The sequence below is a fragment of the Sceloporus occidentalis genome, unplaced genomic scaffold (assembly GCF_023333645.1).
Source record: "Sceloporus occidentalis isolate IW3139 unplaced genomic scaffold, rSceOcc1.0.p SCAF_8, whole genome shotgun sequence".
NCBI classification, from domain to species: domain Eukaryota; kingdom Metazoa; phylum Chordata; class Lepidosauria; order Squamata; family Phrynosomatidae; genus Sceloporus; species Sceloporus occidentalis.
Window position 1 is genome coordinate 44387945 of NW_028316988.1, and position 15629 is coordinate 44403573.

Sequence of the window (15629 nt, forward strand, 5' to 3'; positions counted from 1 at the left end):
GCAATTCCACTGCATGATTTCCTGCAAAGCAAGAGTTAAATTATAATTATTGAAAGCAAACCTCAACTGAAATATGTGATTTAATGGGATATTTTGAAAGTCTAGTTTATGTTAATTTTATTAAGAAATATATGATGAACTCCAAAAAAAATTATTCGAATTGCCTTGTTTAAATAGCACTAAAGTGCTGGCTGTCTTTTTCTAATATTTGAAACAGATCGACACTACTTAATATTCTTTAGGACCTCCGCACAAAATCGAGTTTTTGAAAAGGCATTTAGGGTTGTACCAGTTCAGAAAGCTCTCCATGTCTTCCCCGATACCTTAGCTTTTATGTAAACATTCAGATCCACAGTTCTTTCTTTTCATTGCCACTGCATGTAGTAATGTACATTTTTTTTCCCTTTTCTGTGAACCCAGCAAGTTGGAATTGATCAGGGTGACATTCCAGATCTTACTCAGGTCAGTGTACATTTCATATTGATTTAGCCCTTTGTGATTTTAACTGTTAGTATTCCATTCTGTACATTCTGAGATGTCATCCTCTTCCATATATGTGTGTAATATATGGAAACACGTGTCATTTTCCCCATGAATTGTTTTGTTTGCATAGGTAGTGTGTTTGAGCAATAGTGAGTTTTTTAAGCTGTCATGTTTTGCCTTTGGGCTTTTGTAGACAGTGTTAGTGCTAAAGATTTTGGGAGATATTTTTTTCACCCGCCACCACAATTTTCTGGTTTAACATGGGAAGATCTGACAGTTACAGGTTGAGGATCCCTTATCTGAAATTCTTGGGACCAGAAGTGTTCCATATTTTGGATTTTGGAATACCTGTATTTGCATCTACATAGTGAGACATAATGGGGCTGGAGAAAGACTGAGGATCTGTGAAACGGCAGGAATCCAAGCGTAGTGCTTGAAACAAATCCACCATTTCATAGATCCTCCAGTCCCTCTCCAGCCTCACAAAACCCAGACAGGTACATAGCTTGAAAAGTTTTGGAATTTGGAGTATTGGGGATTTTGGAATTCCAGATAAAAGACACTCTTACCTGTATTTTAAAAAAATGAACAATGATTTTGCCAATTTTAGTCAGCAAGGAGAAAAAGGACAGCCATTGTCAGTACTTGTAGATAGGCTGGATAAATAAAGCAGTGGTCAGAACCTTAATCCCTGTCAATGCTGGCTGCTGAGTTCTGAGAGCTGTGGTCTAAAATAACACATACATAGTTAAGTGACATGAATATGAGGTGGCACTATGCAAAGGAGTAAACAGAATTGATGCATTTAGAACAGTTCTGCAGATAGAGTAAGACAGGTCTTATTGCTAACTCATACAGAACTCTAATATATTTACAGGTTCTAACGTTCCACCAAAGCGATGCGCTAGCATCAGGCCAGTTATTGCTGCTTTCATTTTATTACTCTCTTATGTTTACCCAGTTGCCCCGCCACCCTCTTTTACGCCTCATATCCGTGTTGCTCCCAACATCTAAAAGCACCTTAGTTCTCTTCCTTTTCTTCTTGCATCATTCAGTGGGACCTGATGGCTTCCGTTAACTACTGATGATCTGGTTAACAATTCAGGCTGCTTTTGTGTGCTATAGACTGGAGCTACCCAATAAAGACAAGCTAGTTCTCTTGGACACCACTGGAGTTGGGTCTTTTTTGGGGAGGGGAAATTGCTCGGGACATTTTTAGTGAGGACTCAACATTCTTGATGACAGTATTAGTTCCTTAGCAAAGTCATACCTTAAGAATGTTAAGAGTTAGACACACATTAAGCCTGATAATTGGAAAGCATTGTAGGACTGAGAAGCTGCCATGAAGCACAATATAGTACAGGTTGTTTTATCCATAAAATATGGATAAAAATGCCTATATATTGTTTTGGACAGTCTTCAGTGGGTTTTATGTGGATTTAAGATAATTGCACTTAGTCCCCATTGAAATCACTGGGGCAGGTTTCAGTGGGCATGAAATGTAGCTCACCTAAATCTGGTTCCAGCAGCCTCTGTTGAAAAATACTCCAAGAAAGTGCCATCTTTTTTTCAAGTCATTAACATGTGAATTAATGCTATAGTGTTCTACATGTCAAGAGTCTTTATTAACAAAATGCCTAATACCTTTGGAATGGGTTTTGCAAGGTAGAGCCATGTAAGATCTAAACCAGCCCCTGGACATCAGTGTATTTGTTCACCCAAAGCACATCCTTTAAATTTAATAATTTAAAGTGTATAAATGTGTTTCCTCTTGTATTTTTGTATCAGTAATGAGCCCCAAAATATTTTTGTATCAGTAATTACACCATATATATATATATATATATATATATGAGAAGCAGACACAGTTGTGGAACATTGAAGTCTAGTGCATTCCTTCATCTGTTTCATCATTTGTCTGTTTTGCTGACTATAATATGCCTTTTGCCTTCACCATATGTTAATTAGTAATTTGGAGTTTGTGGACATTTTAAGTAATTTAATAGATTTTTGAAAATGTAAACACAATGTGTCACAAACATATTACCTCCGGCTTCTGCTGATCCTATCCTAGGATTTTCTTCGTCAGAGTTTTTCATAGGAAGTTTGCTATTGACTTCCTTTATGGCAGAGAGAGTGTGACTTGCCCAAGATCATGCCAAGTGAATGAGCAGGGATTCAATTCCTGATCTCTTGAAGTCCTGCTTCCAGCACTCAAACTTACATCACTCTGGCTCCCATTGGTGAGCATAAGCAGTGATGTGCTCTCCTTCCAGTGATCCTAAGACCCACCTAAGCTACTCACAATAAGAAGACAACTCCCTTCCCAAACCTGTATTTTTTTTCTGGTCAGTCACGGAAGGTGACTAAAGGGTCCTGATCAAAATCAGTGTTGAAAACAGGTGGAGACTATCCTGGGTACCTGTGTGGTGAACACTAAACCCCCCTAGCTCCAAAACAGACAGAGCCTGAGGGCTGTTCAGCAGTTGCTAAGCCCCTGGAAGCAAAACCCTACTGGATTTACCTGCTCTTAACTAGGAAAGCTAGGTGTGGAAGGAGGATGACACTACCCTGCTTGAAGGAACTCAACCCTGCTTTCTTCCCTTCTCTTGGGCAGTTGAGTGTTGGATGCCACCAGCATATCCAGGCTGGTGTGCCCCCCTTTCTGGGAGAAGGAGGTTGTTGGAAACTTTGGCTTGGTCAGCAAGGCTGGTCAGATCTCATCTTTCCTGCAAATGCACAGTGGGAAACATTCATTCCCAGTGGCACATTGTCGCTCAGCAAAACTAGTATGTCACTACAGATTTTTCTGCACATGGGAGCCCTGCATTTCTTTGGAACAGGTCTTCAAAACCACAAATGGAAGAGATTGTGATTAACACATCCTCTTTCTAAATTAAGAAAGGACTGCAGCTCAGTGGTAGAGCAATACTTTGCATGCTGAGGGTGTCATGTTCAATCCCTGACCTCCAGCAGTTAAAAAGATCATGCAGTTGATGATATGAGAGACATCTGGGAACCCAAGAGAGTCTTCAGTGGGAGAATAAACAGTGGTTTCATGAACCACTGGCCTCATCTGGTATTAGTAGGCAGCTTTGTCTGTTCTTAGTCTTTTCTTCCTTCTTATACCATGGATAACCATGTTTGGAATATTTTTTTGGTGACTGGTGGAAGGGGAAGAATCAGTAGCTGTGAGTTTGGTGGGAAGTAGAAATGGAGGTTCTGAAGCCAATATGCTTCCTTTTTGTGGGCATCATGCTGTAATGTCTTTAGAAGTAATCTGGCATTCAAAGCAGAAACAAATGTAAAAACAAATGCCTAGTTTAGCACTGATCATCCAACATACATTTGATGAGAATTTTAACTTTAGGCTCCCAGCAGTCTGCTTGAAGCGCTGGAGCAGCACCTGGCTTCTCTGGAAGGGAAGAAGACAAAGGAGGTTTCGGCTGCCAGCAGGTAATTTGGCTGGTTAATCATCACAATTTGAGTTTTGTAATCTTAGGGGCTGTTTTAACATGTAAATACATTTTCTTATTTTGACATGATATAGCAGGATTGGTTCTCTCAAATAGTAAGGACTATAGCCAGAAATCAACCCATAATTCTGTCCATCCTGATGAAAGGCTGCAGTGGTCTCACTAAAAATATGGTGATGGTAGCAAGTAGACTGTGAAAGCACAACCAAAAATTTATTATACTGCAAAATTAGCCAAGGTCCCAAAGCATTTGTTGCTATAATCTCCCATAATGGGTGGGTAAGGAAGGGGGTGTAAGGAGGGATTAGGGGCTGAAATACTGAAAGGAAGGCCCTCTCTCCCTTCCCAGGGGTAACACAATCCTCATTATTAATAACTGCTTTTTACATTTGATGGCATATGCATGCATTTGTTGTCTAGATGACCATCCCCTATGTGTGGAATTTCCCCTGCTTTGAGTGCAATAGTATGCCAATATTTGAAGACACTCTAAAAATCTTATATTTGGATTTACTTTGACTGAGCAGACAAAGCTGGATCTAGTATAATTTCTGATGAAACCCAGTCATTAACATTTTCTTTACCAGAATAAGTCTCTTCTGTCCCTTCTCGCCTCCTCAACTGGTCTTAAATAGTGATTTTTTTTTTAATTTGTTTGTTTCTTAATGACTACGTATGCATGCATAAACTTACTTGGTTTATTCAAAGTGTGCATGCTAAAAATGTATACTTGGAAAAATACCATGTTTCCTGCTCTTATTATCACAATCCTATACTTGTTTACTTGGATTTAAGCTTCTCTTCATTCAGTGGGACGTCTTCCCAGGTAAATGTGAATAGGTTTGTGATCTTTAAAACTTGCTCTCTCTCTTTCTCTTTGCCACATTTGAAAACTTGTGTGGTTTCAATTCAGTTCCCCACCTCCACTCCCAAAATACCGTCAATAATTTTTGAGACTTTCTCAAAGCTCAGGGATGTTAAATGTGTGTATATGCATGTTCTAAACATTTCAGAGCAAGTACTCTATCCAGTGCAGTTTCCACACTTGCCAACACAGGAATGTCCTTTAGTAAAATGGATGAAAGAGAGAAACAACAGGCATTGGAAGAAGAGCAAGCTAGGCTGCAAGCGCTAAAGGTACACCTGAGTTTCTAGACTATAAGCAAGTATAAAATGTAGACTTGATTTGGTAGCACCCTCTCATCTTCACTTTAGCCATGATACTTGACTGTGTTTGTGTGTGCATGACTGTTCTGCCTTAAAACAATATTTAATGTGGCTTCTATCTTGGCTAGGTGAGTAAAAGGGTGTGTTTGGGAATTGTTGGACTCATTAACTGTATCATACAGTCTTAGTATTCGTTAAGTACTTTGAATAATTTCTTTGGGGGAAAATCTGACTAAATTCTTCTTTCTTTTCCATCAAAATCAGTGGATGTAAAAGTGCTTAGCATTGACAGGGTCATAAAATTGAATGAAATCATGACCAAGGAGGTCAGTCCCACTGATTCTGGCGGAAGGGAGTTGAGCAATTGGATTTGGGTGGATTGTCCTGTAACACGCTACAGAATGGGGATGTGGGTTAATTTCTGCAGGATAGTTAAGTTTCAGTTCCACTGTGCTTACAGACTGTGTATGGAAAGATTAACTCAATTTTTAAAGTTAACACTATCTTGCATAATTGTTTTTTTTAGGAACAAAGACTGAGAGAAATTTCTGTGGTGTCAAATTCAACATCTACATCTGCCTCGCCAAGCACTTTATCAGGGAAGAGTGTGAATACTAATTCTGCTGTTGACCTCTTCGTAACACCTGCACCAACCACCAATAGGTGAGGGATGTTTTGGTACCAGAGCAAGTAAAAAGAACCTATTGCTGTTGTGTGCCTTCAAGTCAGCTCAGAATTATGGCGACCTGAAGTCAAGCCTGCTTCAAGGTGTGGTTTTTCCCCCTGCAAGACTTGTTCAGAGAGGGTTTGCCTTTCCCTTCCTCTGAGACTAAGAGAGTGTGACTTGACCAAAGTCACCCAGTGGGTTTCCATGGCTGAGTTGGGATTTAAATCCTGGGCTCCAGAGTCATAGTTCAGTGCTCAGACTGCTACACCACACTGTCTCTTACAAAAAGAACCTGTAAGCTAAGTTCTTCATGTTAAAACTTCTTCTGTTTGCTTTTCCTTCTTCCATTGTGAGTTTTCCCAAGAGGAAACCTAGAACATTTTGTGGCAGTTGCGAAGGACAAACATTGCTTAAGTCTAGTAGGAACTCTTTTGTTCTTTGCTGAAGAGAAATGTGATCATACAGAAAACTGAATGTCAAGATCTGTGTCATCAATTTTTGCCAGAAAATATATCATTGCTGTTGAGTTGAGTATGCTACCTGGAAAAATTACAAAAGGAGAGCTTTATTGCAGTGGGGGATGAATGCTGGGAACTGAAATTCAACACAGAACTGCCCAGCTCTACAGTCCCAAATTAAGAAGTGGGCATTTCTCCACTTGTTGAGAAGGACTCCTGTTCTGTAGTTATTATCAGTATTCCTATTTGACATCCAGCCTCCGAAGTACTGTGTGTGTTTTCAGTGGCTGCCTTACCTCTGCATATGTTTGAAACAAGGTAATGGACCTCACCTTGCTTAAGTATGACTTTCTTTTTGAAACTTTCAGCATGCCCAACCTTTCTACTGATCTCTTCGATCTTCAACCTGCATTTGTTCCAACGGTACAAAGTACTCCAGCCATAGCAACGTCAGCAACCAGTGCCTGGGGAGGTATGTTGACAGTTGTGGCCAAAGAAAACCTGTACACTTCTTGGAATTCTGGAGTTAACTATCAAATTAAGTTATAGTTAACAAGAAGTTAGAGTTCATTAATTATGGTTAATAGAAGCACAAGTTATCTCTTTTGCCATTAATAGCTCTGGCAGAGATACATGTAGTAAAGCATAGCTATACTACAGTGGGGTGGGATTTTTTCCCTTACAACTCACAGGAGAGAACGTGTGTTTGTCTTCTTAGTTTGTTGTTGTTGTTGTGTGCCTTCAGGTCGTTTCTTATTACGGAGACTCTAAGGCAAGCCTATCATGGAGTTTTCTTGATAAGATTTGTTCAGAGGAGGTTTGCCATTGACTTCCCTTGAGGCTGAGAGCATGTGTCTTGCCCAGTGGGTTTCATGGCTGAGCAGGGAATCAAACCCAGGCCTCCAGAGTCATAGTCCAGTTCTTAAACCATTACACTGCATTTTAGTTTACCTGTTCAGTTGTGTAGAATTGAATTATAGTTTGCCATTTACCCTGATTAGAGATTTACTAACTTCTGCAAGCTATGGCCAGAATCCAACAATCTACTTCCAATGACTTCCTCCATTTCCACTATAATCAACAACCTTTCTACCTTTCAAAACTGCTGTGATGGCTAAGAAACCATCTGGAGCAGGGATTTGGCACCACAGAGGATTTGCAGTAGGAGAGAAAGTAGAGCTGAACCTTACTTTTTCTATGCCCCCCACCCCACATACAGAGAAGAATAAATTCCCTTGCTGCAAATTGGATGAATCTGTAGTGGTGAGGAAAAGAAATGATAAAATTATTATATTATATTATAAAATATAGTTATGATATTGAAACTATAATATATATATAATATAATGATAATTATATTATAATTATAAAGTTTGTTTCTATGAAGATATAAACCCCTACTAGCTAGTTGCACATTTTTCCATAGTAAGTGAACACTGCTGATTTAAGCATCTGTAAATAATTGCCACTGAACTATTTACAAGTGGCAATATGGTCCGCAAGGAATCCCGCTGTTATAAAACAAGCTCCTGCTTTTCATTTTAAACTTTATTCATTTAAGCTTCATTTTATTAGCACTCTAATTAGTTACATGCTTAAATAATGTAATAAAAATATTATATACACATGCAAAGACATTGTGGCAATAGGGGTTCATTAGTGACTGCCATCTCAAGTGGAGAAGTACTTCTGAATCCCAGGTTTCTGTTGCCAACCTGCCTTGGCTTAATCTACATTAGCAGGCTGTCAGGTATTTGAGTGGTAAACTTCATGTCCCAAACTTCAAGGAACAGGTGGTGTGTATGTGTGTTAAGATGTCCTGTTGTAGGACTTTTCTCCCCTCTCAGACTCCACATTTCTTTTCATGGTACATACAGTGAGATCTACAGCAAACATCTTGGTCTGATGCTTCATGCCCAGTTCGCTGTTCAGATATATAACCAAAAGCCAAAATAGAAGCTTCCAGAGTCTTCTTTTCCCCCATGAAGAATACCTGTTTTGGCAGTCATTTTTACTTATGGTATGAAGTTCAACAGACGATGTTTATGATCTTGAGAGTCTCTCCTGATCTTATCACATCTATAGGTGAGGGTGTTAAGCACCACCTGAACAACCAGTTCAGCGACATTTGTCTACCCAAAACCAGACTTTCCCTTGGGGGAACAACAGTTTTGTGAGCAAGTCAATGAGAAGTATATGGCTCCCAGAACAAATAACTGGGTTTAAAGGCCCATAAAGTGATCCCTTTGTAAGAACTCTTCTTTTAATTTCAAAACTTGTAGGAAAACACAATAAGCTAGTATGAATTGCAGTAAAATCATCTTGGATGAACAGTCCATTGAAAAAACAGTTTTGCACAAAACTTTGCTAAATTATATTAACTCTGTGTCCCTTAACTCCGCAGATTCTGTTTGAATCTTCACTTTTGAGTACTACTTATGTCCATCTTTTTCTCCCTTCCTCCCTTCTTATCACATCATGCCTTGCTTAAAAGGACCATTCTCGTCTACAAATGGCTGCGTTGGGTCTCCACCTCACCTAGACCTCTTTGATATGAAGCCCGTTGAAGAAGCTGTAAAAAGCACCACACCTTTTGGGACATCCACCTTTCCCTCCAAACAAACAGTGGAACTGTTTAGTGGTAATTGTCTTGTAATTTATTTGCAAGTATAAACTTGAATGATGATCTTGATATTTAATTTTGTTGATATTCCATGTTCGCCTTACTTTTCCTAAGTTTCAGTGGAGCTGCTAACTAGACAAATGTCTGTGTCGGCGATAATCCACTGTGTGGAATACTTTACCATCACAATTGTTTGTTTTAAATTTGATATAAATGTATGATCCTCTTTTCTTTTCTTTAAACTATTGGGCAAGCAAATATGATGGGGTTTTTGAATTTCTGTCATTCACTAGATGCTGCATAGTCCTTCCTTAGCCTCTGCTGCATTTGTTACAGATCATTGAAATCTCCATATGGTTCCATGTTTTTGTCTTGAAAAAAGTAATTCATTTTCTTAAAATTAACTTCTCTTAAAATTGCAGAATTGTTTAAAACTGTGGCAAATGATAACTTTATGAACATTTTGTAGGCTATCCTATTCCTTCAGCGTCACAGAAAACTGCTGGTTCAGCCATCAATGTGGATTTCGATGCTGTCTTTGGTGGCAAGTCAGCGGTGCCTGAATTTAAAAGTGCAACAGGTAAAGTTACTAGTGTGTGTCAAATTTTGGTGTGTGAGATTCTTTATGTCAAGTTGGTAGTTGGCCATTGCTTTCTTGATATGTAGTTCAATGGAGACAATAATTGCCTGTTTTGGAAGATAATTATTTTCTTTCATATCAAATCTGTATTAAAAACAGAACCGTGAAGTTGCTGCCTTTTTATATCTTGGCATAATAAGCCAAGATATAAAATTTAAACTGATGCACTCTTGTAGTTTGAAATCGTCAGTTGCATACTACTTTAAGTAGATAGAAAATATGTGCTTAAGAAAACTCAGAAAACAAGTATATCCTACAGTACCTTACTAATCCAATATGCATTATGATTGTCCTTCTCTTTTTATCTTTTGTGTACAACTTTCAACATGGCCTTCTGGATCATCGATTTCAATGGGTGAGTTTTTTGGTTGTTTTTATTAAAGTAGGTACAAGATTAAGGCAGCAATCCTAGTCATAAAGAGGAATGCAGTCCCTAAGGTGAGGTGGATGGGGTTTCAACGTGGCTTCGGAAAAGGCAGCTTTAAGCCACTTTTTCCTCCCTGTCTGTTTTGCCCCTTATTTAGGCAAAAACATGCCTACAATAGTGCTGTGGACAACTTAAACCGTGGATTATAAAAATGCTGATATTTCTTGTAACTGTGGCATACTGCCATTAAAAACAAAAAAGAGCAAAGTATGCTTATTGCATGTGGTTTTTGCAAACTCACTTTTAGGATATTTTTCATAGAACATCTGGTTCTATGTTGGCTCACCTCAATGCAGAAGAGATCTGTAAAAATCAGATCAGATCTCTCCATCTGAAATAGATTTGTAAATCCAGTTTAATGATAGAGCAATTTTTGAACAGCCATAGGAGAAGCTGAAGGTCCCAACAGTTTAGATATTTTGGTACCAACAGTTTAGATATTAATGTTACTCTTGAAAATCCTTATTTGAACATTTGAATTGCAAGTTTTACATTGCTCCTTAGAATTTTGTCTAGGATCCATTTTCCACAGGAATAATCCAGGTTTTAGCCTATATAATGTTTAATCCTGTTGAATGAAATGAAAGGCACGGATCAAATGAGAGCCTTTTAAATGTCTCTCATTGCTTGTAATAATTACCGGGCTCAACATAATTGAAAGATAGGTCTGTACATTTCATTGAGCTTCACAAAGTAAATTAAGATGTTTGTCTGCATCACTGGAGGTAAGCATATTTCTGCATAGCTCATTTCGCGTTGTGTGTGTTCTATACCAGTAAGGGATTTCTGAATTGGAGTGCTGTTAATTTTAAAGTTATAGTTCAGCACTAATAACATTCTTAATATTCTCTGTTCTTCCCTTTCTACCAGTCTTTAATTTTCCAGATGATGTATTACAGCCAGTAGCACCAGCACAAAATCAGAGAGGAGTTTTAATTGGTCAGCAAAGTGGGAAGATTTTGGCCAATGACCTAGACTCCTCCCTCGCTAATCTTGTAGGAAGTAAGTGCAATGCTTTAAGTTTTTAAAAAATCTCCATATTTGTCATATAGACAAATCTCAGTTCTTAATGAAATACTTTTAATGTGCTTTGTTACAGATCTTGGCTTTGGTGGAACGCCATCCAAAAAGTGAGATATTTATTTCTATCTTGTCTATATTTAAATTTCAAAAACAACTAGCTATGGCCCCATACAGACAGGCCAAAATAAAGCTGCTTCAGGTCACTTTGGAGGTATGCTGTTTAAATGATGCATGCGCCCTAAGAGGCCAGAAGCTGCACCAAAGCTGTGCTCCAGTCTTTAGGACTGGACCATGGCTTTAGTGTGGTTTGCGGACTCTTAGGGCGCATGCATCATTTAAGCATCATACCTCCAAAATGACCCGAAGCAGCTGTATTTTGGCCTGTCTGTATGGGGCCTATATATTGTTAACATTTCCTTCCCCCCTGTGTTGGTTCCTAAGGTGGAATGCAAAAAGGAACTTGTAAAATTTCATATTAATGCTGAATAATTTACATCAAGATCCAAAGGTTTAGAAGTTACTTTAGAGAGTTGAAGTTGCAGTTTCTTCTCTGCTCAGTTCATGCCATTTGTAAACATGTTCATAAAAATTAACTTTTGGCTGGATGGTGGGGTTAGCTGGTGTGGTTTAAATTTTTCCTGAAGCAGCTGGGACCAGCTATATGGGAACAGCTTCTGATGTGTAAAGTCACCTGCTTTAGCCATTACTATGATGCCAATATAATATATGAAGTTTGCAAGAGATTTTCCTCTTTACTCACCTGGGTTCAATTGGTTGTTCTAATTTACTGATATAAGCACTTCTTGAAGCAACTTGGGAGGTAACAGGATGTGTTTTCAGAAATAATTAAACATGATGTTAGCAATTGGTACATGTAATCTTTCTCAAAATATGGAATGACTGCTGCGATGCAGTTGGCAGATAAAAGACATTTAGTGATTAGCCTAATTGTTTTGTATATCACAGTTGCTTTTTAGCTGTTTCTTTTATGCGGCAGCTCAACTGTACAGTTCACTTCTAGGTCTGATATGCAGTGGAATCAGCCTACAGAGAAGAAACTTACTGGCGGAACAAACTGGCAAGCAAAAACAAGCACCTCAACTACATGGAATACTGTCCCTATTCCTCCTGCTCCACAGATGGTAATGTCTTCAGTTTTGTATATGTGGGTGTTTGTGTGTGAGATTATGAAGCAGTAAGGTTCTTGTGTTAGCCAATGCAACTGCTTTTCAAACCCCTTTGGGATTATGACATATAGTTCACCATAGTTTGACATTACGTGTAAGCTTTGTTGGCTCCTTCTTTTCCTTAAGTGCTCCGATTCATTTACTTCCTGTAAATTGCATCCATCCTGGCAAACCATGTTTTGCACTTATAAAATAAATAAAATCAAAACTTTATTTCTAGCCCGCCTTTCCAAAGATCAAGGCGGGTTCCAATAAATAAATTGTGCAGTCACATAACACATAATAAAAAACAGCAATCAAAATACAATTATACAGATTAAAAATACACATAACAATTTCCAACTAGCACCAGTAAAGCAGCAGAAGGGGAGAACAGGAGCTACATCAGGGCATTAGGGGTATGCCTGCTGAAAAAGATATGTTTTTAGCCCCTTTTTAAATTGGTCAACGGAAGAGGCTGAGCGGAGCTCGCCGGGAAGCGAGTTCCAGAGCTTAGGGGCCGAGATGGAAAAGGCCCTCTGTGCGGTGGTAGAATATCTAGCTTCTGGAACTCTCAGCAGTTGCTTCCCGACCGACCTGAGTGTGCGGGGCGGATTGTATGGAGAGAGGCGGTCCTCCAAGTACCCTGGGCCCAAGCCATTTAGGGCTTTATAGGTAATAACCAACAACTTGTATTGAGCCCAGAAGCGAATGGGCAGCCAATGAAGATCTTTAAGCACAGGTGTTATATGGCTGGCTCTGGAAGATCCAGAGACCAGTCTGGCTGCCATGTTCTGAACCAATTGTAGCTTCCGAGAGTGGTACAAGGGTTGCCCCATGTAGAGCGCATTACAGATATCCAACCGAGAGGTCACCAGAGCATGTACCACCGTTTCAAGGTTCCCCTGGCCCAGGTAGGGTCACAGCTGGCGTATCAGCCAAAGCTGATAACAGGTGCTTCTGACCGTCGCGTCCACCTGAGATGTAAGGTGGAGCGATGAGTCAAGGAGCACCCCCAGACTGCGAACTGAGTCCTTCACGGGGAGCGTGATCCCGTTCAGGACAGGTGGACAAATAGCCATCCCCAGGCCCAGGGAACCTATCACGAGCACTTCCGTTTTCTCTGGATTCAAACTGAGTCTGTTTTCCCTCATCCAGCCCATTACCAACTCCAGCCAGGCATCCAGAGGAGAGATGCCATCCCTGGTCACTGCATCAGTCGGAGATACAGAGAAATATATTTGGGTGTCATCAGCATACTGATAACACCGCGCCCCGTGTCTCCGGATGATCTCTCCCAGCGGTTTCATGTAAATGTTAAATAGCATGGGGGACAGAATGGCCCCTTGAGGGACACCAGATGTAAGTGCCCTCTTGTCGGAGCACACGTCCCCCAGCTGCACCATCTGGAATCTGCCAGAGAGGTAGGAACGGAACCACTGGAGCGCAGTGCCCCCGATTCCTAACTCCCTCAGGCGTTCCAGAAGGATACCATGGTCTATGGTATCGAAAGCCGCTGAGATGTCCAAGAGCACTAACAGGGACATGCTACCCCTGTCCATGCCCAGACGGAGATCATCGACCAGGGTGACCAGGGCAGTCTCAACTCCATAGCCCGCCCGGAAGCCAGTTTGAAATGGGTCTAGATAATCAGTATCATCCAAAACCGATTGAAGTTGGATTGCAACTGCCCTCTCGATCACCTTCCCCAAGAAAGGCAATAGCGAAACAGGCCGATAATTATTATGCATCAGGGGGTCTAGGGAGGGCTTTTTTAACAGCGGTTTAACTATGGCCAATTTTAAGCTGGATGGAAATTGCCCTTCCCTGAATGATGTATTGATTATGCAGTGTAACAAGGAAGTTACAACCGCCCCACCCTGAGCCGCTAACCACGAAGGACAGGGATCGAGAGAGCAAGTTAACATCCAGAGCAGAGCTGCAGACCACAATCAAAATGTGGTTTGCGATTCTGTTGTGCAAGAGACAGGCAAGCCAGAGTTTGCTGCTTGGGGTACTTTGCTAGGGAGGGGAGAAGTTGCTTCAATGAGCCTTGTATTTAACCTTTTGCTGGGTCATGGCAGGCTGCAAAGAATGACATTCTCATCTAACATTCAGATGAGTAGGAACGTTGCTGACGCAGAGACAGAGTTCTCCATCTCTCTTCCATAGGGTCTCTTGTGAATAGAAAATGGGCTCGTAGGATTTGTGCCTTGTCACAGTGTTTGCCCTTAATAAAAGGTAAAGTTAGTCCCTTGACATGAATGTCTAGTTGTAGCCAACTTCATGGTGAGTGAATCTTAGGATGATCAACCTCAAGTATAGCTTGTCCTATTCTTCACAAAAGTTGTCCTTGTTCTAGTATCCTGTGTTTCCCAGTAATTTTCTATCCTTGCCCCTTTTTTGCTATGCCAGAATGGAGTATCTGATCTTGCATATGTAAGTTTATTTTCCTATGAGATTAATATCTATTTTAAGTACTCTACAAAATAAGGTGCATTTTTTTTTACATTCTCTTCCACTTTATCCATACAGTTTGTAACAAAATGTTTCACTTTTTGTTCCTTGTTTCTTTTCCTCCTACTATCATAGGTACATGCTCCAGTAACCTACCCAGCGAATACACCTCAAGTGCCTCTGTATGGAATGGTAAGGTGATCCGCTATTTATATTTGTGATTTCAGTTGTAGAGGTGTTCTCCTTTGAATTTCATACAACTTGCATTTCAGAATCCCAACCAGCCAGAATAACTAATTCTCTGTCCTGTTAGCAGTTTTGCACTTGGTATACTGTATTAAATAGTTAGTATACTCTATTAAACTGGAGCCTTGCTACCAGTTCATATAAGCATGAACTCATATGATTTGAAAATTGCTGTACACCTTTCTTTGGACTGGAGCATGGTTTTCAAGCTGGGAGAACATTAAATGGTGTTACTCATTCCTCTTTGTATCATGCAGGTACCTACTCAGATTGGAACGACGCCTATTATGGCACCCCAGCCTATGATTTATACCCAGACAGGTCTAAGGCCAACAAATCCCTTTGCACCTATTTCTGGAACACAGGCAAGTGTTTCTCAATAAATTCGGCATACTGCTCTTGCCAAAACTTGCACACTTCATGTTGCTTAGATGCTTAGTTGGTTAGGTCCTCCTGTGCATTCAGTTTTTTTTTTGGGGGGGTGGGGGGTGGCAGTGGAGGTTTGTTTAGGAAAGATGTATCCCATTCTCATTTCCTAATCATTGCCTTCTGGGTATTGGAAAGTATCGTGGTATGTTCACATGGAAGACTAGAGGAAGGCATTAAATATATATATTTTAATAAAGGATCCCAAGCTGTAGTCTAGCTTCTAAAGAATTGCACCTAAAGTTTATCATGCATACTCTGCATTTAGAAGCAACTTATTAGATACCCATGCTCCCAGTGAGAGAACTCGGATTACTTACAAAGCAGTTCTTGGATAGAGAGAATATCTTTGTTAACGGCTTTAATTCAA

General features: G+C 40.0%; 1 protein-coding gene across 2 annotated transcripts in view; it reads left to right on the top strand.

Annotated features, from left to right (window-relative positions):
* LOC149308804 (phosphatidylinositol-binding clathrin assembly protein-like) overlaps positions 1-15629 on the top strand; it is a 47884-nt gene that overhangs the window by 22553 nt on the left and 9702 nt on the right. Inside the window, exons 8-19 of one of the 2 annotated variants that reach the window (XM_089536495.1) lie at positions 421-462; positions 3854-3939; positions 4973-5096; positions 5653-5789; positions 6620-6723; positions 8746-8892; positions 9344-9454; positions 10827-10943; positions 11041-11071; positions 11986-12106; positions 14723-14779; positions 15091-15198. In XM_089536495.1, coding sequence (XP_089392621.1) covers positions 421-462; positions 3854-3939; positions 4973-5096; positions 5653-5789; positions 6620-6723; positions 8746-8892; positions 9344-9454; positions 10827-10943; positions 11041-11071; positions 11986-12106; positions 14723-14779; positions 15091-15198 — 1185 coding nt within the window. Of the gene's footprint in view, positions 1-420; positions 463-3853; positions 3940-4972; positions 5097-5652; positions 5790-6619; positions 6724-8745; positions 8893-9343; positions 9455-10826; positions 10944-11040; positions 11076-11985; positions 12107-14722; positions 14780-15090; positions 15199-15629 lie in introns of those variants that run through there. The other variant, XM_089536496.1, reaches the window with a different exon arrangement.